We start from the raw sequence: 25,151 nt of genomic DNA, 5'->3' as shown, positions 1-25,151 counted from the left end.
GGGGTGGGGGTGTAGGAAATTCTGGAGATTTACTGCCCTGTGAGTGAAGAAATCTCCATGTACCTTAGATTAAAATAATTGGTCCCTTAACCTTGTGACTCTCCCACTAATGCAAACATCTCAACCTCAACCCTTGTTTGAATAAGGTTACCATTTAATCTCTACACTCCAAGAAATACAGACCCAAACTACCTACCCTTTCAATAGAACAACCCTCCACCCCAGGAATTAGCATGGTGAATCCCCTTTGGCCTGCCTTGCATGATACAATATCCTTCTTTAGGTAAGGGTCCAGAACTGTCCTTCACCAACAACCTGTACAAATGTAACAAAACCACCCTATTCTTAAACAGCAAACGTTTCCTAATAAAGGCCAACGAGGTCATTTGCCTTCTTATCTACAGAACTCATTGAACCTGCCCGATAACTATTTGTGATTCATGCACAAGGCCACTGGATTCCTCTGAAGTTCACTCATTCTCATTCTCTCTCTCTCTCTCGCTCTCTCTCTCTCTCTCTCCCCCTCCCCTCCCCCTCCCCCTCTCCCTCCCTCCCTCCTTAGATCACTTTCCACTTGACCTCACATTTCACCGGGTTAAACTCCATTTGCAATATTTATGCCCAATCACTCAATCTGTCTGTAATCCAATTCAGCATCACAACTCTACAGTTTTAAAATGTGGTTTGAACTGTCGTTACAATGACATATCATAACATAGCTTTTCATTTTACTATTAACTAATCTTAGCAATATTCATTTAGCTCTTCCGTAAACCTTCATCTAACTTTATTATACCTTCCACTAGCTTTGTGTTTCAGTGTTTTCATGCCTTATCTTTAGAACGCACCTTTAGTTGATGACTATGACATCTGTTTAGCTGAATTTTGCAACATAGATTTAACAGGCCTTTCATGTCTTGACTTTCACTGATACTTAGGGCGTACCTTTAATCAAACTTTACCCTTTAACCAGTTCTTGTATATGATGAGAATCTACCACCAGGAAGGTCTCCCACACTGAAAGCATTGGTCATAAAGCTGATTCCCTTCATCGTTTTTTGACCTTCAGGAATACCACATTGACTGGATTACTCATAGACGTACAACCTGAAATATACCTCAATGGATGCAAGGTTCCATGAACATCACTGGACACTCAGAAAATCAGTCAGGTCAGTACACAAAATAAAATGCTGGAGGAACTCAACTGATCAGGCAGCATTTATGGAGAGGAATAAACAGTCAATGTTTCAGCCGGAGGCCCTTCATCAGGATGGAGATGAGTAAGCAGTCAATGTTTTGGGTCAAGATCCTTCATCAGAACTCCCATCTTGGTTCAGATCCCGATGAAGGGTCTCGGCCCGATAACATCGACTGGTTATTGCCCTCTGCAGATGCTGCTTGTCCTGCTGAGTTCCTCCAGCATTTTGTCTGCGTTGCTATGGACTTACAGCATCTGCAGAATCTCTCCTGTTTATTAGTACACATAGTGACGGTTTCTAGGATTGTAACCCTGAGAGATTGGGTCTTTCAAGCTGAGTGTGAAGGGATGGGCTGAGCTAGGATGTCAGCGAGTAAACAGGTGTCAGATCACGCCGAATTGGGATCAAAGAGTCATAGGGACAGGGGTGGTCCCTTTCGCTGGTCAGAACTATTCCACCATTCAATGAAGACAAATCACTCTCTGTCTAATTACTTGCCCTGCTTCCATAGCCTTTGATATATTTACCATATCAAATATGGTAAATTTATATTTTGAAACTTTGATTTGACCCTTAGGAGGATAGAGCTCCAGATTTTTGTGAAGAGTTGCTTTGCGACATTACCCAAATAACCCATTTTCATAACTTGAAGGTTATGCCCCATAGTTTTCAATTTCCTCAATGGAACAAATAGTTTTCACTACCCAATAGGTTCTTTTAATCTCATTAAACAACTGAATAAAGTCACCCGTTAATATTCTGTTCTCTTGAGAATACAAGGCTATTCAATTTCAGCTCATAAATCCATCTTTACAGTCACTTTGCAGATACATGACAATAGACGGAGACTGCACTGCGAATGCTGATTCGTGTTCTGCTTACCTTGTTGAGCTTGGAGGCTCTGTAATCGGTCTCTCGAAAGACCTGCTGATACAGGCTGGACAGTTTTGTCATATCATCTGTCAGTCGCTTGCTCTGCTGAGGGTTCTGCTCAGTGAAATCCTGGACAGTGGCGTCCAGTTCCACAAGCTTCACATTGCAGCTGTCGAGCTTGTCACAAAGTTTCTGCAGAAAAGGTAACAAACCCTAAGTAAATTGTGTCCTGTCCCACAGCAGGTTCACATTTTGCAAATCTGCTTAAGTCTGAATTGCGTGCCTCAAATCTGCTGTGTTTGCCAGTTTCCTGGTTTAGTGGGAGAAGTCTTACAATACTGGACCAGAGAAAAGATTGTGGGTCTAACCTGAACACAAATGCTCTGCCACGTAATCTAGAGTGATACACACAAAACTCTCAGAGTCAAGATAAAGGGCCATAGCTGAAATACCACCTGTTCACTGCCCTTCATAGGTACTGCTGGACCTGCGTTTTGTGAATATTGCTCCAGGTTCTCAGGATTTGCAGTCTCTCTCGTGTCTCCTAATCTAGAGTGATATTTTAGTGCAGTTCTATATTGTTTGTAGTATTCCGTTTTGGATGGGGCATTAAACCCTCCATTAGGTGGAGGGTTATATGGGGGGGCAGGGTTTAAGGGTCGACACAACATGTGGGCCGAAAGGCCTGTACTGTGTTGTATTGTTCTGTTCTTTGTTCTAAACAATGCCATATCACCTCACTCTGGGGATCCTAGGGTAAACATCATGAAATAATAGGGAAGATGCCATTCTTTATCGCTTAAATAAATTATTCAGTCAATAGCACATTGTATAGAGATTCCTCATCTTGCCACATTTCTTAAGTTTAACATTTTTTATGCAATGACACTTTTACATTCCACAAGTAGATCATAAAATGCCCTTAAGTCTAGGTGGGAGTTGTGTAAAGTTCTTTTCCTCAGTAAGCCAAGAGGGGTAGATTTTCAGATAGTTACGGCTTCAATAATCAGGCATAAACAAGATGCGGGAGGATTATGCGGCAAAGGTCACTGATTAGTCAACAGCAGGCTCAGGGTTGGGAAAGGGTACGAACTGGAGACTGCGCACGAGCAAGGTGTGGCACCGAGAGAAAGGGGTGTTGAGAGAAAAGTGACGTTTGATTGAGGGGAACAGTGAGTTAAATTTGAATTGTAAATGCTCATTTTATTATTGTGGACAGAAAATACCCTGAAATTAATGAGAAGATGGACAGCTGCTCCTTTAGAGAACTTCCGGATCTTCACTTCACCGCACATCCTGAAAACCCCCTCAAAAGACCGGAAGACAACCAAAAGACAGCTAAAGCCCTGCATTCCTTTCAGAACCATTGGGCTGCAAAAACACATATCTTGGTCTATCCAGATGATGGAGCTGCAATTCGCTTACCAACTTCTGAAAAGTTATCACTGCGTGGGAAGTGAATATTCAAACGTATTCTCATTAAAATGCGTAACATGAAAAAAAAACACTTTGTTAGGATGAAAGCATCATGCACTTTTTAAAAAAATTGTTATTTTTTTAGAATGACAAGACTAGGTTCTCGATTTGCTGCAGTCCTTCTGGTAAAGTGATGTTGGATTGAAAATATGTGGATTCAAATCCATCTGATGTTGAAGGAATAACAATGTGTTTAAATGTCAAGGTGGTGCGTGACTTGGAGTGAGATTTGGTGCTGGTGTTCCCTGCCTTTGCAGGGAAAGGTCATGAGTTTGAGAGATGTTGCCTGAGTATTCGAGACAAATAGCTGCAGTGCAGTGTGCTGCTGGAATTCAATGATTAGAGTAGTGTATGGTATACCACCCTCATTATTTGCTAGGTTGTAGATCACGTTGAGTTTCCTGGGTGTTTTCCAGCTTCACTCATTTGGGCAAGGCATCTTGCAGCAAGGGAAAAGCACAACAGCACAGATGGGTCCTTCAGCCCATCTAGTATGTCCCATCAACCTGCACCTGGACCGTAGCCCTCCATACCCCTCCCAACTACGATATACTTATCCAAACCATTGTTGAATGTTGAAATCAAACCTACATCCACCACTTCAGCTGGCAGCTCGTTCCACACTCTCATCACCCTCGAAATGAAGCTCCCCCTCTTGTTCTCCTTAAATATTTCACTTTTTACCCTTAACCCTTGACCTCCAGTTCCAGTCTCCCCCATCTTCAGTAGAAAAAGATGACTTGCATTTACCCTATCTACATTCCTCATCATTGTGTAAACCTCTATCAAATCTCCCCTCATTCTCCTACACACCAGAGAATAAAGTCCTAACCTACTCAACCTTTCCCTATACCTCAGGTCTTTGCTTTCAAGGTGAATTACTCATTGCAGAGTACACAGTCTCAAAGCTGATCGTGACAACACACACAAAGTGCTGGAGGAACTCAGCAGGCCAGGCAGCATCTATGGAAAAGAGTACAGTCGACGTTTCGGGCTGAGACCCTTTGGCAGAATGAAGGGTCTGCCGAAGGTTTTTGACCCAAAATGTTGACCGTACTCTTTTCCATCGATGCTGCTCGGCCTGCTGAGTTCCTCCAGCATTTTGTGTGTGTTGCTTAGACTTCCAGCATCTGAAGATTTTCTCTTGTTTGTGAAGTTCATCTTGAAGCAGTCCAGTCAGTGTGATCCCAGGATGTTGGTGATATGGGAATCAGTGATGGTAATGTTTTCGAGTGTCATTAAATGTCAACAATGAGTGGTCAAATTCTCTTTAGCTGGAGATCGTCACTCCCTGTGGCATGATAGTTACTTGCTATTTACGATGTCTGCTTGCAGACATAAACTGCTTCAATCGCAGAGGAATTAAGAATGAAAGTGAAAGTCAATCATCGAGTATACCAACTTCTGCACTTGTGATGGAAAAAGGTATTGAATGAAGCAGGTGAAGGAGGTATGAATCCCACCACTGGAGTGTTTACCCCTTGATGCACTTTAACCTCTTGTCCCCCTGCACAACCTGCTATTTTTGTGGTGTGAACTAAAGTCTTGAAGCTTCAGGATGGTTGAGGTGTGTGGGCCGAATCAAGGCGGTGGGGCCCGGGTCAGAGAGAGAGAAACAAGCTGATGTTGGACCGATTGAAGTACCTTGCCAGATTTAAAAAGTCAAGGTGTTGGGGCTGGAAGCGAGGGACGGGCCTGTGTTCAGCTTGCTGGTGACAAGGTTTATTCTTGCAAATAATGGGCTTGAGTTACCCTTAAGGCATTTGTTTAGCTTTATTACATTTTCGCTTTAGTAATTTGTTTGTAATTATTTTCTAGTTGAAGTTAAGGTTGATAACTACGTTGCAGTTGTTGAAGGTAAATTCGTTATCTGTGATGTATCGTGGCATGTGATGATGTCACACCTGGTTTCGCCACGTCTTGTGGGTAAATACCGGTTTGGAGAAACGGGAAGGAGGGGGCTTGAATATACAGGATCAGCGCGAGAAAAGTTCCATTTCTACGCACTAAGAAACATCATAGAAGCAACGCCGTAAGTTCATAAGACAATTGATCTGTTGAAGTAAAAATTTTAACGCTGATTCTGTTAGAAGTAATGACAGTTGATAAAGTTTATTTTCTTGTGCTATTGAAACGTTGCTATAAAGTTTGTGTTGAAGTGTATTTAAAGTTGTTGATGGCGTAGGTAGATTCTGACTGTATGTTGTATTTTAATGAGACTTTAATGTAATATAGTTTGTTGTAGTTTTACAAGTATTTATGATGTAAATATGATGCCAAGAAGGAAACAGATACTGTATATATTTTGTATTGTTTTATCAGCAGTTTTTACCATACGTTAATGTGGAAGAGTGAACAGTAAACGGTTAATCTTACTGTGATCTTGCCTTCATTGACTACGGTTTAACTCGGAGTTTAGTTCACAGTTTCTACACCTGCACGAGAACACTACAGGGCTCCTGAACTGGCTACAGTGATGACAGGCTTCATGGCTGTGGCTCGCTTTCATGATCTTCAGTTCTGAATGCTATTTGCTTACTTTTATTGTCTGCATTTTTTTAATTGCACTTTGGGAATTTGACCGTCTTTTTTTCATGGGTTCTAATGGGTTCCTTTGTTTTGTGGCTGCCTGCAAGGAAACGAATCTTGAGGTTGCATACGTACATTGAAAATTACACACCGTCAAGAGCCTTGGCCTGGCCTGTTGTTTGTGGAAAGGCTTCACTCAGTTTGTTGCATGCTGTATACCATGCTTGTGATTTGGTGTACACCATGCCGGTTTTAAGATGTGCCTCCTGCTTCTCCCAGTCCGCCATTCTGTAATCCCCACTGTACAGGGGTTGATCTGTGGCCTGGTGGTAATGGTAGAGTGAAAGAAAAGCCAATTGTGGCGTTGTACATTTCTGTTGCTGTGCCTCATGGATATCTTGTTTTAAGTTACCAGACCTGTTATAAGTCTAATCTATTTAGTATGATCACAATGCCGCAAGGCATGATATGTACTTGGTGTGAAGATGGGTCTTTACCTCTGTCCAAACTCTATGTGGTCACCCTTAAAATCTAGTCACAAGGCTGTGGGCTCAAGTGTACACAACATTTGGACTGGCATTTCCAGTGTTGAAAGGATTCAGGAATGCCAAAATCTGTTGATTGGTTTTCTGAAGTGAAGCCATATTTCTTGATGTGGTGATGCAGGTGAGTACAGGAACCAGATTTGTGAATCATAGTCCTCCCTTCACCAAAATTCCGAGTTAAAATATTGCTTCAAGAGTCTGTGAGACCAGGCTAAACACAAACTGGCTGGAGGTTACACCTCAAGCAATTCACTCTGCTGCTAATGCTTCTAAAATTGCAACGGGGCACTGTAGCTATTCAAATTCTTTCCTTCTTGTATATATCCCATCCTGATGTCAGATAGTAATAAAGTTAGAGATCAGAGATCAAGATGGCACAGCATTGCAACCGAATACATTTACCAAGATCCCTTCATGTGGGTAGATGAAAATATATCTGCCATGACAAAAGACCAACGAGACCAAACTTTCCTTTCAATGCCTCCAACATCAAAAGCAACAAAGCAGCACTTCCCCTCTCACCTTCTGCTCTATTTTGGCTTGTACGATATCAGTGCCCTTCTCTTTCATTTTCCTGGAAATGTCTTGCAGTCCATCGGAGATCTGTTGCATTCTGCAGCTGAAGTCCAGCGTCGCTGCCCGCATTTGTTCAGCCTCCTCTTCTTTTGCATTTACCTAAACAACGACAGCACTGAGAGTCACGATTCATAGTTAACAGGGTCTAAATCAGACTCGCATTTTACAAAAAAGAACAGGATGCCGGAGGAACTCAGCAGATTAGGCAGCATCTGTGGAGGGAAATGGATAGTTAACATGTTGAGTCAAGACCCTGGATCTGTTATAGAGGGGAGGTGGCCATATAAAACAGGTGGAGGGAAGAGTTGAATCAAGAACTGACAAGCAATAGCTTCATCCATGTGAGGAGGACTGATAGGCAGATGGAGGAAGGGATTGTGAAAATACTACCAGAAGCTGGGGGGGCAGAGTTGATAGGTGGAGGCAGCAAAGGATTGCAGATCTGATAGAAGGGGAAGGTGGAGCTTGGAACCAAATAAGAGAGGTGGGGTGGGCCGATGGAAACAGTGGGAGAGTGGAGCCACTGGGAGGAGTGGGTGGAGGTTCTATTTTTACACATCCTGCTTTTCTTTCTGAGCTGCTTGTGAAGATCTGGCTGGTGGAGGAAGGGATAAGGCAAAAAGGGAGGCTTCATTTTCCACTTAGACAAATTAAAGAAACTTGTCCCATGTAATGGCTGCTTTCCCGTAGTGGCAGTACTAAGTCCCTTCCGGGTTTAATGTTTGCATAAACAATATAATTAGTTAGTCCCATTCCCCTCCTCTCCATTTTCCATCAGATAATCATCCAATTACTTTTGGAAAGGCGTCAAAATGGTTGTTGTGATGAGTCTAGTGTGGCAGTGTAGTGGGTAGTGCTTGTCACTCTCACTTTCAGCTCCCATCGCTGGCTAGCAGTCTTGTGAAAAGGAAAGCTGACTGTGTAAGTCTCTCCCTGCCAGTACATCGCCTCTCCGACAGCAAGCCTCATGTAGGGCCTCTTCGCTGGCGACACACGTAAACTGAACTCCTTTCAGACTCCGGCTGAACTACAGAGGATGGGGAGCAGGTCTGGCACCCTGCACATGTAGCACACCACAGGCCCACCAGAGTGTGGACACGCCCTGGTGCTTATGAACCAGATCCCCAGCTAGGGGTAAATCGTTTCACTGCCTTGAGGGCAGCCTCAGGGGAAATGAAGGTTACAGGAGTAAGCCCAGACAGCAAATCTGGAGTGGAGACCCTAAGGCAGCTGGACATTATTGAACATCCTTCCAGCAGCTCCTCCAGCCAAGCTGCTGCCAAACGTATTGCTTCATTTGGACTACACTGGTGAGGCCGAGAGGGAGATTTTGACAACTGGGCATCTCAGGATCTCCATACCTTCTGCCCAGCCTTGTGATGATGATCACCATCACCCATTGTCCTTCTAGACAGATGGATGCCAACCACGAACGATAATATTTTTTGAAAGCCACAATCGATAGCAGCACTTGGGCAAAGTTCATGCGCTTTTGTGAAAATTTGATGATTTTATTAGAGATTTTCAGAAGAAATAGCAGGTGCTGCAGATAATGGGGCATTAATTGATGTTCTCTACTTCAAGATGTTGCATGAAAGGTCACTGTGGAAATATAGGTCCATTGTGCAGGAGGTAAGTCGTTGACATGCAATGAAGATTTGCTCGCTAACAGGAAACAAAGAGTAGGCATAAATGGAGGTTTTTCTAGTTGGCAAGGTGGAACAAGTAGTATATCATACAGCAACACACACAAAATGCTGGTGGAACACAGCAGGCCAGGCAGCATCTATAGGGATAAATACTGTTGACGTTTCGGGCCGAGAGTTTGGTACTGGGTCCTCAACATTTAACCATTTATATAAATTTATTGGATGAAGGCAATGAAGACAAGGTTCCAAAATGTATTGGTGATGCAAAGAAAGATGAGTAAATAGGTGATGAAGAGGATGTTTCTGCATAATGGACATTGCTGGCAAGATCAGTTTTTGTCCCCAAGTGGCTTCAAAGAAAGGAATCCCGAGCTACTGGAGTCTGCTAGGGTGTGAAAAATCTCCCTAAAATATGGTTAGATTAGTTATCACAGTATTACAACTTAGCAACAAACGATGACTAGTGACGTGGTGGAGTTCGCATGTCATTGATGAGCCGAGGGTGGAGGTGACATGTTTGGAAGGGTCTTCACAGAATTCATGCTGAGTTACTGCAGTATATCTAGAGGGTGGTGATACTGTTGACAGAGCGTGTGAGTGGTTCAAGGTAGAATCTTTAACAGGATGCAAAGGAAGCCCGTGAGTCATCTCACTCCAGTTCTGCTTTGAATCCAGTTTCCATATTGCCTTTTGTCAACTTCACATCCTTCTCCCCTCGTCTGTTTTGGGAAGTAACACTCCTCACACTTCCCCCAATTAAGAGGAAGGGCAAGACAACCAATTAAATAAAAGCATGCACGTGGGAGATAGCTTTAACTGGTTTATTCACGAGAAAGAGAGGGGGGGAAGAGAGAGAGAGGGGAAGAGAGAAAGAGGGTGGAGAGAGAGAGAGGGGGGAAGAGAGAGAGAGGGGAAGAGAGAGAAGGGGAAGAGAGAGAGGGGGGAAGAGAGAGAGGGGGAAGAGAGAGAGAGGGGAAGAGAGAAAGAGGGTGAAGAGAGAGAGAGAGAGAGGGGGGAAGAGAGAGAGAGCGAGGGAAGAGAGAGAGAGGGGGGAAGAGAGAGAGAAGGGAAGAGAGAGAGAGGAGGAGAGGGGGAGGAAAGGAGAGAGGATAATAGAGAGAGAGGTAGAGAGATAGAGACAGAGAGAGAGAGATAGAGGGAGAGAAATATCAATATGCATGCATAGACAACAAATCCATGTGCATCGGTAAATTATCAGTCCATATGTAGTGCTAAGGAGAGTCATTGCTCTAATAGAAATCGATCCATACATTACATTACAGGCTTCTCTTTCTGCAGATACTGACTGGCTGTTTCCTTCCAGCATTTTTGTGTTTGTTGTCGATGAGTCCTTTAAGAACATTGTACTCAAAGCCAACTTTACCTGTTCCTCAATGGCTCCAAGGGCTAGTCTGACCTCAGCCAGTTGTTCGGAGAGCTCAGAGGGCAGGATGGTGTACAACTCCAGGTACTTATCCCGCTGTCGATCTCCCAGCCGTTCCACCGTCTGGTGTCGAGCAGCTACCTCACCATGCAGTTCCTAAGCACAAGATATTGTGTTACAGCAAAAGAGCAACACCCCAAATTCTCAATTAAAAACTCTCTGTGGTCTCCATCCTCTCCAGTCTCTCAATCACTCCATCTTCCTGCTACTTTGTATTCCCTGTTATTTCTGCATCTTTTTAGTTTTTGGTTTCTTGCCCAGTACCCAGTACCTTTGTAGCAGATCCTTCAGCTGTCCTTAGCGTAAGCTCTAAACTTCAAGTTCCTGGGAGCGAACGTCACCAACACCTGTCCTGGTCCAACCATATAGAAGCCAAAGCCAGGAAAGTTCCCTGCATCTCTACTTCCCCAGGAGGCTAAATAAATTCAACATTCCCTGTCAACCCTTACAAGTTTTTACCACTGCACCACAGAAGGCATCCTACTTAGATGCATCATGAATTGATATGGCAACTGCTCTGCCCACGATGGCAGGAAGCTGTGGAGTTGTGGACACAGCTCGACACATCCCGGAAGCCAGTCTCACTTCAGTGGACCCTGCCTATACTTCTTCCTGCCTCAGTAAAGCCAGCATAATCAAAGACCCACTCAACACGATCATTCTCTCTTCTCTATCCCATTGGACAGAAGATGCAGAAACCTCAATGCACGTACCAGTCGGCTCAAGGACAGCTTCTAGTCCGCTGTTCTAAGCTTACTGAATGACGTCCTAGTATGAGAAGACAGGCTCAACCTCACCATCTACCTTGTTATGATATTGCACCTTATTGTCTATACACCACACTTCCTCTGTATTTGCTGCACTTTATTCTGCATCCTGTTACTGTTTTGCCTTGCCCTACCTCAATACAAATCAATAACAGAAGGTGTAATGATTTAATTTGTACAAACCATATGCATGGCAAGCTTTTCGCTCTACCTCAGTAAATGTGACAATACAGCAATTCCAACTCCCTTTCTACAAAGTACCATCCTTCTGCCTCTCTCTCTTTTGTTACAGCTGTTTGTTTAATGAGCAGTCCTACATTAACACAAATAGTTGCCGTTTATTATTTGGCATTCATTATCGCCTGGATATATTGCAGATAAGAAAGCCAAGCCAGTAATACAAAATCAGGACAGCAGAATAGGGGATATGTACTGCAGTGGGATGATGCTCAAAGTACAAGAGATTCCAAAATCTGCCCAGTGAAATTTAGAGCGCATACTCAATCCCGGCCATGGCACTTTGGGGGTCGATAGCTGTACTTTCTCCTCTCACTGACAAGGTTAGGGTTTCCAAGCCTACTTCAGATACTTTAGTATAAAACTCCAGGCTGACAGTCCGGCTTAAGACTGAACAGGAACTGCACTGCTGAACAAGAGGTTAATCTGAGGTCTCACCTGCCAGTGAATTCACTGACTGGTATACATAATGCTTCCGGACACGTCGAAGTTTTATAAATGAATGTTTTCTTTCCTCTTCTAATAACCAGCACCTATCTTCATTTTCTGTATTATTTGCATTTTATTATTTGCAGTCGCATAGTTTTATTGCAATTTACAGTTCCTGATGTTCACAGTTTACAGATCCCGTTCTATTGATTTGCTAAGTATGTCCACAGAAAAAAAGAAACTCAGGGTTGTATGAGGTCACATGTATGTACTCCGATAATAAATTTTACTTTGAACTATCTCTTTCTGTGGATACCTTCAATTCCTGCAGCTCTGTAACAGCATCAGAGGTTGGGTTCCGCAGATAATCTCTCGTCTCTTGCAGCCACTGCTTAATGGCATTTAATTCGCTCTCCACTTCCTCCCGCTCTTTAAGTTCCTGTTGGACCATTTTCTTGCTTTTCCTTATCTTTTGTCGGACACTTTAATCGAAAACAGAAACTTAAATCAATATTTACCTGGGTCATGTCTGCCATAATTCAAAGAGGAAGACGGGGAAATGAAACAACATCATCCATGAGGGAAGTTGGTTTTCATGTTCAAAGCGTGAAAGGTTCAGATAGACAAATGCAAATATGCATCAGCCAATGGGGTTACTTCAATTGCCTGACATCAAACCAGGAATCAGCCAGTTCTCCTGTACCACTGTGACCTAGTTCAAGGAAGCTTACACACCAGCTCAATTATTTTGATACTTAACCCATCAAACATAGTTATTGGCATATTCACTCTGCCAGTCAATAACTGGGACACTTGTACAATGAGTCAGCCCTCTCGGCACTAATTTCAGGAGTCTGGGCTCTCTGTCCTTGGAGGATTTTAGACCATCCATTTGAATTACTTTGTCCCAGCAAAGGTGTTTGAACATCCAAAGCTGTCATGTTGGTCACAGTGCTGCCTTTGCAAATATGTAACTCAATGGGACTATCAATCTGCACTCTATATATTGAAATAAACAATATTATTGTGGCTATTAAAATTGTAGAGTCACCTGCTGATATCTTTCTTCTTAAGAGTATAAACACTTGATGTATTTTTGAGTCTGCAGAGACTCCACTTCTAGCAGACACTCTCAGTAATGATAAAGAGCTTTCACATCAGCCCCCAAGTGGCTGAGTTCAGCATCTAGCCTCATTTGTTTGATTAACTGGATGCGCCTGATGAAAGGGTCTGTAAGCAATACTGATCGTGAAGTAATGCCTCTGGTAGTTGTGGAATCAGCAACAAGATGAGCAAACATTTCAAGAGCACTGAAATATAAAAGCAAGAATGTAATGCTGAGGCTTTATAAGGAATTAGTCAGACCACATTTGGGGTATTTTGGGCCCCTTGTCTAGGAAAGGATGTGCTGGTGTTGGAGAGCATCCAGAGGAGGTTCATGAGAGTGATACCAGGAATGAAATTCATGAGGAGTGTTTGAGGGCTGTGGCCTGTATTTATCAGAGTTTAGAAGAATGGGGGTGGGGGTGGGGTTGCCTTTGAAGCTATAGAAAATTAAAAGGCCTGGACAGAGTTGCTGTAGAAAGAATGTTTCCTATAGTAGGGAAGAATACGACTAGAGGACTAGTCTCAGAATACATGGACATCCCTTTAGAACAGAGATGAGAAGGAATTTCTTTAACCAGATGGTGGTGAATCTCTGGAATTAATTGCCACAGAGGCCAAGTGATTGGATATATTTAAACCAGAGGTTGACAGGTTCATGATTAGCAATGACATCGAATGCTATGGGAACCAGGAGAAGGAAAATAAACCAGGAGGACAAGGAGTCACAGCTCTCACTAGTCACAGGAAAATATCAAATTAAAGCTGGCCAATTTTCCTCCACAAAATGCGCGGAATGGTGTCCCAGACACATCAATGGAAGCAAAACCAATTAAAACCTCCGCTGGAGGAATTTATCTGTGTGAATAAACCAACTTAATCCAACCAATTTTCTTCCTCTTGTGAGGCTACCTGGGCAACGACCGTCAATAGAAATATGATTTTCTTGTTACACCTTTCCTTACTTTCGATCCAATTTACAATAATAACCAATATCACTTGCTGGCAAAGCACTCCTTCAATCTACTCACAGCTCCCAGTGACCCACTTACTTGTCATATCTGTCCTGCATGGCTTTGATCTCGTGCATTACCGGTAGGTCCTCGACGGCAGTGGAAGGCAAAGCCACATCTCGCAGCATGTTGAGTGCTTGTTGTCGGAGCACGGTCAGAGTGGACTGCTCCCGTTCTACTTCCTGTGCAAAAGCGTCGTGGTACTCCAGGAGCTCGAGTAGTTCAGTCTTCCTCGCCTTCTCAACTGAACTGTCGGGGAGTCGATCCTGTAGCTGGTCCACCACGACGGTGGTCGTCTCAATCTGGGGAGCAAAGTCAAGCCCATGAATGGGGTGGTGTAAAATTAAATAAACCCTCCCTGGTGACAGAGAATAATTGGGCAAACTAAGCCCCCATTTGCCCAGCCGTACCTCACCTCTGTCCTGCATATTCCAAATGAGGGCAGCACCCTGAAGCTCTTAGGATTCAGTTCATGGCTTGTATATAGTGGTGGAGGGAATTTGGAGTTCAAGTTCCTGGGCACTAACACCTCAGCTGACCTGTCCTGGGCCCAGTATGTACTCATGAAGAACGTTCCCCAGTGCCTCAATCTTCTTGAAAGCTTAAGGGGATTTGGCATGTCACCAAATACTCCAACAGACTTCTGTAGATGCATCACAGAAAGTATCCTGACTAGTTGCATCATGGCCTGGTACGAACATTGCAATTCACAAGCTGCACAGAGCAGTGGACACAGCCTGGTTCATTACACATGGAGCCCACCAACATCAAACACATCTCAAATGGTGGCATCTATCATTAAGGATCCCCACCATCCAGGCCATGCCTTCTTGTCACCGCTGCGATTGAAGGAAATCTGAAGTCCAAATACCACAGGTTCAGCAACAGCAACTTTCCTAGAGCCATCAGGTCTTTGAACCGACATGCACAACCCTAATCCTAGCTCAGCAAAGGAATCTACGGACCTCCTCTTACACTATCATGGTCTGGTTTCTAATTGTGTTTTTACACTAATGCTTTGTTTTGCACTATCTTTTTCTTCACTGCCTTTTATAGTTTCTATACAATTTATGTATAATATATGTTCTATTTTCTGGCTGAATCTACATGCCTGTGGTGCTGATGCAAGCAAGTCTTCCTTTGCACCGTACCTCACCAAACTTGTGCATTTGACAATAAAATCATTTTGGACTTGGAAACTTCATGTGGACTTAGCACCATCTACCAGTATTTGTTCTGTCTCTCATGGCAATGCTGGGGAATGGGATCACCAAGGCTTCCAAATCTTCATTCTAAGAATGAGTTTTTTTGACTCATGCAAAGCACAAAGTACAGGAGCACGAACAAAACAAAGTACTAAAACGGGACTGCAATTAATGGGCTTTTTGTGGGACTTTACCCCACAGGGAAATGAGAGATATGGTGACATTAACAGCTCTTGTTATCCACTTGCCTGGTTCTCATTCATCTGCGAAGGGTCAGTTGTAAGAGATGCAGAGGTATCAGCGGAGTTTGTCTTGACCACTCCAACTAATTTGGGGCACTGACCAAATAACATCAAACTAGGTGAGTCGGGGTTTTCAGTGTTGGAAGGGATAGATTGAGAGCATATGGAGAACAGTAATTGGGAACAGTATTTTAAAGTGCGTCTTAACAGCATGAACTGCAAACACATGTTCTAGCATATCAAAGGGAAAAATTAACCCTGTATTGGACATTGACTATTCTACACATAAAGGGAAACCCAATTGGAGAAGCCGAAACCTCAGGATCACAGTAGAGAGGAGATTTTTACAGGGCCTGTCAAGATGGGTGAAGTGAGTTTGGCTGGTCTGAATATGATTTCATTATTTTCTGCACTTATGATTAACACCATTTTTACCAGGATTCTTACCAATCTCACTCTTCTGATAAACCTGCCTCAGATTCTACCTGAACATAAAAATGTCACATTTGTAATTCATAGGATAACTTCCTTCAGTCTTGCATTGGAAGCAGTCTACAATCTACTTCATTTGTTTCATCACTAGGATTTCTATCTGAGCATCAGGTAAAAGCAATGAACATACCATGCAAACTCTAGCAATTGGCCAGAGATTTGATAAAACTGATGTTTTTAATGGCTTGGTGGGTGCTAGCCTTATGTCAAGAGCCTTTATTTGGAAAGATCAGTCCTTTAGCCAAAGGGATACAAGCAGAGTATTCTCAGCAGGTGGAGAAGCACTCTTGAAGAAAGGTAAAGAGTTAATGCTTCAGGTCAGGTCTGCTACTTTGTCGCTGGAGGTGAGCAGAGTTTAAGCAGTTTCAGAGTCAGCAGGATGAGGCATGGGAAGGAAAGAAGGCAAATGGCCATGATAGGGTTGAGGCCACCTTGACTGATCTTCCACGCTTCTCCTGATGAAGCAGCCATTTATAACTGGTTAGTCTCACACTATGTTGGTAATTTGATCATTTCTGTCATCAGCCTTCCCTTTTCTCTGTCCCTGCCTCTGCTCTTATTTGGAAACTATTCACTCTCTACAATCTGATGAAAGATCGTCGATGAGAAGCTTTAACTTTGTTCCTCACCCACCCCACCCATAGATGCTGCCTGACCTGCTGAGTGTTTCCTGTACTTTTATTTCCAATATTCAGTCCTCGGCCTGACTCTGTACCTTGTCAGTGAGGTTCTTCCAGCCTCTTGCTGCTTCTTCCAGCATCTTTTCCTGTTCCCCGGCCACACTTTGCAGTCGTGTCCAGCGTTGCCACACGGTGGCCATCGACCTGCTAATGGTGGCCTTGCTAGCATCGTTGCCCAGGCTCTCAAGCTGTGAGGCTTGCTCCTCTAGGGCCGTGATCTTCTCGTGGAAGGAGTTCACCACAGACAGCAGAGACTGGAGACAGAGAAAAAATATTACTGGAATGTATAAGCATGTCATGAGAAAGGAGAAGGGGAGGGAGGAGAGAGGGAGGGAGGAGCGGGGGAGGGAGGAGGGGGGGAGGGAGGAGAGGGAGAGGGGGAGGGAGAGAGGGAGAGAGGAGAGAGAGAGGAGAGAGAGGGAGGGGAGAGAGAGAGGAGAGAGAGGGAGGGAGAGAGGGAGGAGAGGAGGAGAGAGGGAGGAGAGAGAGAGCATTGGGGAAGGGATGGGAGGGAGGATGGGGAAGGGTGGGGAGTGGGAAAGCATCAAGAAGGGAAATTATGGCTGCAGGGATGGGCTAGTGATTATTGTCAGCTAGTTATTGCCAGGACTTAGGTAACATTGAGCCAGGACTACCTTATGTTGAGTGAGTTTCTCCTCACTCTCATGGCTTGTTGCTGCTTTGGCTGTGGAAAACTCTGACAACGTCTTTTCTGCCTGGTTCATCATGGCAATTAACTGCTGCCTGGCTTCCTGGTATTCATGCCACTGCACTACACATCTAGGAGGAATGGAAAAGAATCACACAGTTATTTCTGGACTTTACAAAACCTACAAAGAAAACAATGTATCCCAGACTGAAAACTCTCTGGCTCGTGCAGCCCATTGTAACTGAAGTTTGAAAAATTATCAAGAATGCTCTGAGATATGGGTGACTGGGATGTACAACCCTCAATGTCAAAACTCCCAATATCCAAGGCCACTCTGCCAAAATTTGGCTTATATTGCACGTTTTCGTCCTGCAGAAACTGTCCCAACCCCAAGGGATTGCATTTCCATGATCTGAATAAACATAGATTCACAGCCCAGGCAAAGGCTCACTTTCATGAACATCAGTTCTGAATGTTACTTGCATACTTTTATTGCTTGCACAGTATTTTTTCTGTACATTGGGGGTCTGACGGTCTTCTTTGAAATGGGTTCTATTGGGTTTCTTTGTTTTGTGACTGCCTGCAAGGGAACAAACCTCAAGGTTGTATATAGTATGCAGGCCCAAAACGTCGACTGTTTTCCACAGATACTCCCTGGCCTGCTGAGATCCTGCAGCATTTTGTGTGTGTTGCTAGCATTTCTCGGGCTTACAGTACACGTACTTTGATAATAAATGTGCTTTGTACTTTGAACTTTGAAGACCACTTGGTTCAAAAGTTCTCTGGCTTGCTGATACACCAAATGGCCATCCTCAATTCATCCAACCATATCAGGGTTACCTTTCTCTCTCAAAGCACAAATGCAGCTTCTCCTTAAATATGTAATCTCATCCACTCACAATGTATTGATATGTTCCACATTCTCTGGGCAACAAGAAATGAATTTCAGGGTGGTATATAGTTGCATATTACTTTTATAATAAATTGACTTTGATTTCTCCTGAGTTTCCTGTAGGATTTATGCTTTTTTTTTGTTTCCCCTGATGACCTCCCCTTTAAGTGGAAATAATCTTTCTTACACCCTTTCTTGCATAATGCCAAAGACTTTCATCAGGTCAGCTAGTTTTTCCTTTCAGATAGTTATTACCTTTCAACTATGATGTACTAAGTAATTTATTTTAGCTTGTTCATTGTCTCCATGATATGGGAACCAAAATTGAGTATGCAGATTGCCATCTCTGATATATGCCTGGTTGGTGAACACCATCGCCCATTGCGTTCACAATGCACCATCCTGAACTGATCATTCCAATGGCCTTGGACCTGTCTGTAGTGCAACAGGTGAGACTTTACCTTTGCAGCATGGCTTCCTGGCCTTGAGCTGCTTGCTCAATGTCTGCTTTCCTTTGCCGCAAAGACGCCATGTTTTGCTCCATCTGCTCCCTGCCTGCCGCGCTGATTGACGGCAGGAGGCCTGGAACCAAATTCTCCAACACCTCCATCTGGTTTGCAAAAGTGGACCCGGGTGGCGAAGAATTCAGTGTGTCTCCTCAACATCTCCTCCAATGCCTCCACATCCAAGCCATCAGCCACTTGCTGTAGGAGTGCATTGGCATCCTCCAACCAGTCACTGGCAGACCGGACGGCCTGCTGGTACTGTAGAACCATGCCTTGTACCTTGTCTAGGGACATCTGGGGTACAGAGGATGGAGAAGGGAAATTAACATTATCATTCTGCAAAACCAGAGTACAGAACAGTACAGTACAGCACACCCACCTCTCTGTGTGTAAAAAAACTTGCCCTGTACACCTCCTTTAAACTTTGCCCCACTTTTTTCTGCCTTGGACCCCAGCTTGGTAACTTCTGCAATGTATGCCCTCCAGTTCTTAGCATTTCTAAACTGATTCGAAGATCCCAGTTGATTACTCTGTCTGTGTCTCTCATCATCTTATAAGTCTCATCTTTGCTTCTGACCATCCAGAGAAAACAATCGAAGTTTGCCCAAATTCTCCTTGTAGCTTGTACTCTCTAATCCAGGCTCACCCTGGATTCACATTCGTCTTCAGTGCCCTTTCCACGGTCTCCACAACTTTTCTGTAATCAGACAACTAGAACTTCACAGTATACTGCAAACGTGGCCTAACCAACATCTTATATGGCCGCAACGTGACTTCTTTACTCTTATAATCAATGCTCTGACCAACAAAGGCAAGCATGCAATGCATCTTCCCACCCGAACTACTTGTGTCACCACTTTCAGGGAGCTATGGACCTATATCCTGAAATCCCTTCTGGTCAGTTGGGAGATCTCACCCACCAAGTCGTCCGACTGAAAGAACTGCCAGATCTCCTCTTGCTTGTTAGATCTGATCAAAAACACTCCTCATGAGATTATATCCTTGCTAGAGAGGAGCAGTCTCACATAACTTCCATGCAAAAGGAAAATAGACGAGAGCTCAGTAATAAGAGAGAGCTTTAATACTGGTGAGCGAGATTACTAATAGCAAAAAAAACAAGTCCAATAAAGGTCCTTCCCAGGCTATGACAAGGTTGCGAGACTGTGAACTGCCTGTAATCTGACAGTTTGCAAGTTGGAATGCAGCCACGAACCAAGTTCCCAGAGGGTAGAGGATGCTTGCAGTTCAGCCAGAGCTGGCACATCCACCCCGCCTGACTTGTGAACATTCAATCAAATATACGTGGGGTTGGATGTTCATAAGCTGGGGGAAACCAGTCCTGGACAAAGAAATATAACTCTACAGAGGGGGCTGAAAAAAAATGGTGAGAGAAAGAGGAGTGCTGAGATATTGAAGGAAGTGCTCTTGTGCCAGCAGAGAATGCAACATAGATTCACCGAAATGATACCCATTTTTCAAGGGGACAACTATACAAGGAAAAATAACACAAATTTTCTGAAATTTATACGGTTAAGGGGTGAAGTTTACAAGAGGTTGAAGGGTTGTGGTAGGGTAGAGAAGAAGAATTACGCCCAGTAGTTGGTGATTATCAGACTGGAGTCTATATATTGGAGCCAGATTTTCAGAAGGTGAAGATAGAAAACAACTCTGCACAACAGGGAAGTTTTTTGGATCTCTCATTTACAAACATCAATCGAATGGGGAAAAGGCAAAGACACAAAGTTAGGCGACTGATCCACCCTGCAAATGGTGGACGGCCTCCAAACATACAAAGGCCGACTCCCCTTCCGACTTCTCTCAAAGGGTGGACAAAAATTAAAACAGTTACAGAAAGGGATTCAGGGAGAAAGAAAGGGAAAAAAAGAGACCGTAATCATTTTAACTGAGTTTTCTGTAAAATCTTTAGTAACTCATTCCTTGTACTTTGTTCCCTGTTTGGTTGATAGGCAGTGTATTAACATTTATTGCATACTTTATGCTGTATTGATCCAGCCCAAGTATTTCATAGCATGTAATTAATCTTTAATGTACAAATGCATTCTGAACATTTACTGGGCCACAAGGTGGATTAGCAGTCAGTGCAACGCTATTACAGCTGTGTGTGTTGGAGTCTGGAGTTCAACTCCAGTGTCATCTGTAAGGGTTCTCTTTACATCCTCCCTATGGAATGTGTAGGTTTTCCCCAGATGCTCCAGTCTCCTCCCACAGTCTAAAGACGTACCGGGTAGGTTAACTGGTCATTGTCAATTGCCCCATGATCAGGTTAGTGTTCATGGGGGTTGTTAGAGGTTGCTGGGGTGGCATGGTTCGAAGGGCCAGCAGGGACTTCTCTGCTCTGTATCGCTAAATAAATGAATAAGGGGATAGCTGGAGGCCCAGATTTGTGAATGAAGCAGACAACTGGCCAGAGAAAGCATGTCTCTTGATCTCCTCAAGTCAATGGGGTCTTTGTACACTAATAGGGGTGGTGTCATTAGGAATTAATGCTGTAAGAGAATTAATAGTATAATAAATGTAGAAAGATGAATTCCCATTATGTTTTCTGTGTAAATTATTAATAAGGTAAATTATTGGGAAAAGTAATGCCAGTGTCGTTAACAATGCATTATGTTTTTAAGCACAATATGCACCATGATTTGAAGAAATAAACCAGAGGCACAAGGAGACCTTGGAGCAAATTAATTCTTTCAGCTGAGTTTCTTTCAGCATTTGAGGGGAGTTAACAGAGGAAAGGTGACACCTAGTGGGTGCAGCGGGCTTGGGAGGGACATGAGACGTTGCACCAGTGGCTCGTGGACCTCTCTACCACACAGAGTATTCCACCTCACGGTTGGGTCTTGTGTCGCCTTACAGAGAGACAGACAGGGCCCTGATCAGTCTACAGTTCTATTCTCAGTGCTTCATGCTTGAAAACAGAAGTTGACCCTCCAAATGAGTCTGCCCTCATACTCCGGTATCCCTGCACTGATTGTCCCACGGGACACCATCAGGTCCTCTCTACAGGCCTGGGTCTGCAGATGCCCTGCCTATCAGTCATTTACCCCTCTGACAACTCCTGAAGTAATGACTAACCTTCTTGGTGCTCAGAGTCTCCTGGACTTCGACCTCCAGCTGGGACAGTTCGCTCAGGTTGTTCTCTACCTGTGGAGGCATCAGTTCCTTTGACTCGGAGTACTTCGCTTTCTCTTTGCTGCTCAACGCTGTCATGATCCGAAGGGTGGACTGCACTTCCTCCTCAAGGATCTGGGACTTCCGTATCTCCTCCTGGATGCTCTGCAGCTTTAGGTCCAAACAGGTGGCAGCACCAAGGTCTCCCTTAATCTTCCGCAGCCATTCGAGGGTGTGCTGGATTTCGGTCTGGAAGTCAATCCTCTGGATGAGCCTGTCCTCGCACTCCATTATCCTTCCGCTGATCGTGCCCTGGGCCGCCTGAAGGCTCTCCCTCCAGGACTGGATCTGCTGGCTTCTTGCCTCCTGAGCTCCACTCTCCAGCTCAGGGGAAAACTGCTCCAGCTGTTCGATCAGCCGCTTCAAAAGGGAGCCGGCGGCCTGTACGCACCCGGCCAGCCTGTGGTAGTTCTTCAGCTTTTCCTCGATGGAGAGGGTTTCCTCGTTGGTCCTCGCCAGATCCTCCTGCAGAGCCCGGAGCTGCGTCTCCAACTGCTGCGCCGTGGCCTCGTGCTCCTGATACGCTGCCACGGTGTCGTCCAGCAGGGCCACCCTCAGCTCTGCCTGCCGCCGGAGCCGGCTGTAGAGGCTGGCCAGGCTTGCCATCTGCTCGGGCTGCCACGGCTGGCCAGAGCTCCGGAAGGTCTCCTTCCTCTGGTTGAGCTCTTCCATCGCCTTACCAAGTCCCAGCACCTCGTCGAGGAGGGCTTGGTAGTCGCTCTGGACAGAGGCCGCCTCCTTCGAGGACAGCTTCAGCTTGGCCTTGCCCATTTGAACCAGCTGGTCCTCCAGTTCACTCAGGGCCTTGCTGGTTAAGTCGATCAGGGAGACGTACTCCTTCCGGCCCGCGAAGGCCTCCTGGATCTTTTCGGACTTCTCCTTGGCTAGGACCACGATGGAGTTGAAGTGCCTGGGCATGGCGTTCAGCTTCTCATCCAGGAAGGAATGGTCAGCCTCGCTCAGCGAGGGCAGCAGCTCGCGGCCGGCCCTCTGCACCAGCAGCAGGAGGTTTTCGTACTCGGGCGACTGCTCCAGCAGCTGCTGGTACTTGCCCAGCTGGGCGCAGAGCTCCGGGTCGCTGCTGGTGAGGCTGACCTGCGGGAAGGTCACGATGTCGGCCTGCTTCAGCCAGCTCCACACCTTGTCCAGGTCTGCCTTGAAGTACTTGCGGGAGGCCAGCACCTTCTCCAGCTCTTGCAGCCTCTGGCTGCTGATCTGCAGCGCCGCGTCGTAGGCGCTCTGCAGTTTCTGCAGCTGGGCCATTATCTCCGCTGCCTCCTCCTCAGTCGCCTCGCGCGCCAGTTCCCTGCCCCGGGCCCACAGCGACGTCACTTCGCCCTGGTACTCCCTCAGGCTGTTGCCCGCATTCCTGCAGGCGCGCACCTGTTTGCCGGCGTCGAGGGGCAGGAGGGCCACGTGGCCCGGGGTCGTCGCCAACCGCTCGTGCTGCTGGATCCAGCCGATGGCCGGGCCGAGAGCCATGAGGAACTGGGCGCGGTCCGACAGGGCCTGACCCAGCAGCCGCCGCCTCTGGCTGACGGCCTCGCTCAGGGAGCTCATCTTCCCGTGCAGTGCGCCCAGCGTCCGCTGCAGCTGCTGCCGCTCGTCCAAGCCCAGGCGGGCAAGGATCTTCTCAGACTCCTCCGCAGCCGCCCCGTGGGCCTGCTGCTGGATCTCCAGCTCGCCACAGGTGGCCGCGTGGTCCAGCAGCAGCGTCTGAGCCAGCTCTGCCGGAGGGCTGTACCTCAAAGCTTCGGCCAAGAGGTGGGTCTGGCCCTCGGCCCAATCCAGCAGGTCCTCCAGTTTGGACTGGCACTGGCTCAGCTCCTCCAGCGTCGCCACGGAGGCCTGAATCTTTCGTTCCAGCAGGTCCTCTAGCTGGGCCCATTGCTTCTCCAAGTGACTGGTCTGTTCCTTGATCAGCTCCTTGTCTTCTGGGTCCAGGCGGTCCATCATTTTCTGCTTCTGCTCCTTCAGGTCATCCAGCACAAACCTCTGGGCCTGCACAGTGCTCGCCAGCTTCTTCAGTGCTTCCAGGTGTTCAGCTGTGCTCTCCGCATCGGTTCTGTGGTAAATATAAACCAACAGAAGTCAAGGAGAATAATGCAAGAGAACCACTGTGGTTAATAAACATCTAATTATCAGGACCATCTTTAGCCTTTCTGTACTGCAGCAGGGACATTTCAATAATAAGATACAACAAAATTGGAGCAAGAGTAGGCCATTCAGCCCTTCAAGTTTACCCTGGCATTCAATATGGCTGACCAGCCCAAGGTCTCAGCTCCCTATAGCCCTCAATTCCCTGAGATTACAGATGTTTATCTTGCTCCCTTTTAAATACCCCCATTGATGAAGAGATCTGAAGTTCAGCACAGGGATTCTCAGAGTATGTTAAATCTTTCTAAGCACTGGCTGATAGGACGTTGTAGGCAGCAGGTCTGAAGTTCTCCGTTGCACGTTCCCATGAGTGTGCATCCAGGCTAGTGACTGAGAGCAGCAATATCGCTGGTTCTACCAACGTGCTGACAAAGCTTCCCAGTCGGTGAATTCTTTCTACTGTACAGCCACTCTACAGGCACAGACGGTCACAGATAGAGAGGGGAGGGCCAGAAAGGTGGATAGATAGTTGAATGACTGACCAACAGAGATATACAGATTATTTAGTGTACAGGGGCATTAAATAGGGAAACAGACAACAAAATCACTCACATTTATGCAATGTCACTCATAGAATCAGTTTTCTGAACTAATATGATGTTGTAGTCACTCCTGTTTCCAAGGCAACCGCTACAGACAATGAATACACAGCAAAAACTCCACAAACAGCGATAAGACAACAAATAGTCTGATGAAGCACAAGATGTGACTAACCACGACTCACCTCCCTAAGTCGTCCCATTCTTTGGTGAACTTGTCCAGAAGCGACTCCACAATGCTCATTCGGTCGTGGTAGTCCCTTGCCCTCTGTTGGTCCTTCTCCCTCATGGAGAGGAGGCTGTTGCTCTGATGGCAGAGGTCCAGCCACTGGTTGGTCAGCTGGGCAATCTCAGAGTGTTCAGGTGACTCGAGGCCTTCTGTCAGGCTACTGATCTTCTCCGTGAGCGCTGTAATATTTGCCTGCTTGGACTGGAGTTGATGGCCCAGCTCCTGCATAAGACAAACAAATGCGAAACACTTCCATTAACATGAACTCCAGGGAGCCTTGCACAAGGTCTCTGTGGGAGAGCCTTCACTGAAGGGTCTACAGCCATTATAAGTAATAGTTCACGACCAGACGTCTCAGTGATGGGCCTCGTCAGCAACAGCCACATTCTGAGAAGTGAATTAGTGGGGGGGGGGGGGGGGGGGGGAGAGAAATCGAGGACCGAAGAAATTGCAGATGTTGGAATCCAGAACGAAAAAAAATAGCGTTCGAAGGATTCAAGACATCAAGCAGGTGTGGAGGGAAAAGT

General features: G+C 45.5%; 1 protein-coding gene across 1 annotated transcript in view; it reads right to left on the bottom strand.

Annotated features, from left to right (window-relative positions):
• LOC140730671 (nesprin-1-like) overlaps window positions 1-25,151 on the bottom strand; it is a 626,730-nt gene that overhangs the window by 322,563 nt on the left and 279,016 nt on the right. Inside the window, 11 exon segments of the mRNA XM_073051428.1 lie at window positions 2,085-2,267; window positions 7,148-7,300; window positions 10,235-10,390; window positions 12,044-12,209; window positions 13,884-14,146; window positions 16,499-16,717; window positions 17,099-17,243; window positions 18,466-18,632; window positions 18,634-18,804; window positions 21,604-23,764; window positions 24,581-24,846. Of these exon segments, the coding sequence (XP_072907529.1) occupies window positions 2,085-2,267; window positions 7,148-7,300; window positions 10,235-10,390; window positions 12,044-12,209; window positions 13,884-14,146; window positions 16,499-16,717; window positions 17,099-17,243; window positions 18,466-18,632; window positions 18,634-18,804; window positions 21,604-23,764; window positions 24,581-24,846 (4,050 nt within the window).

The sequence above is a fragment of the Hemitrygon akajei genome, chromosome 7 (assembly GCF_048418815.1).
Source record: "Hemitrygon akajei chromosome 7, sHemAka1.3, whole genome shotgun sequence".
NCBI lineage: Eukaryota > Metazoa > Chordata > Chondrichthyes > Myliobatiformes > Dasyatidae > Hemitrygon > Hemitrygon akajei.
This window is presented reverse-complemented; position numbering and strand designations above follow the sequence as displayed.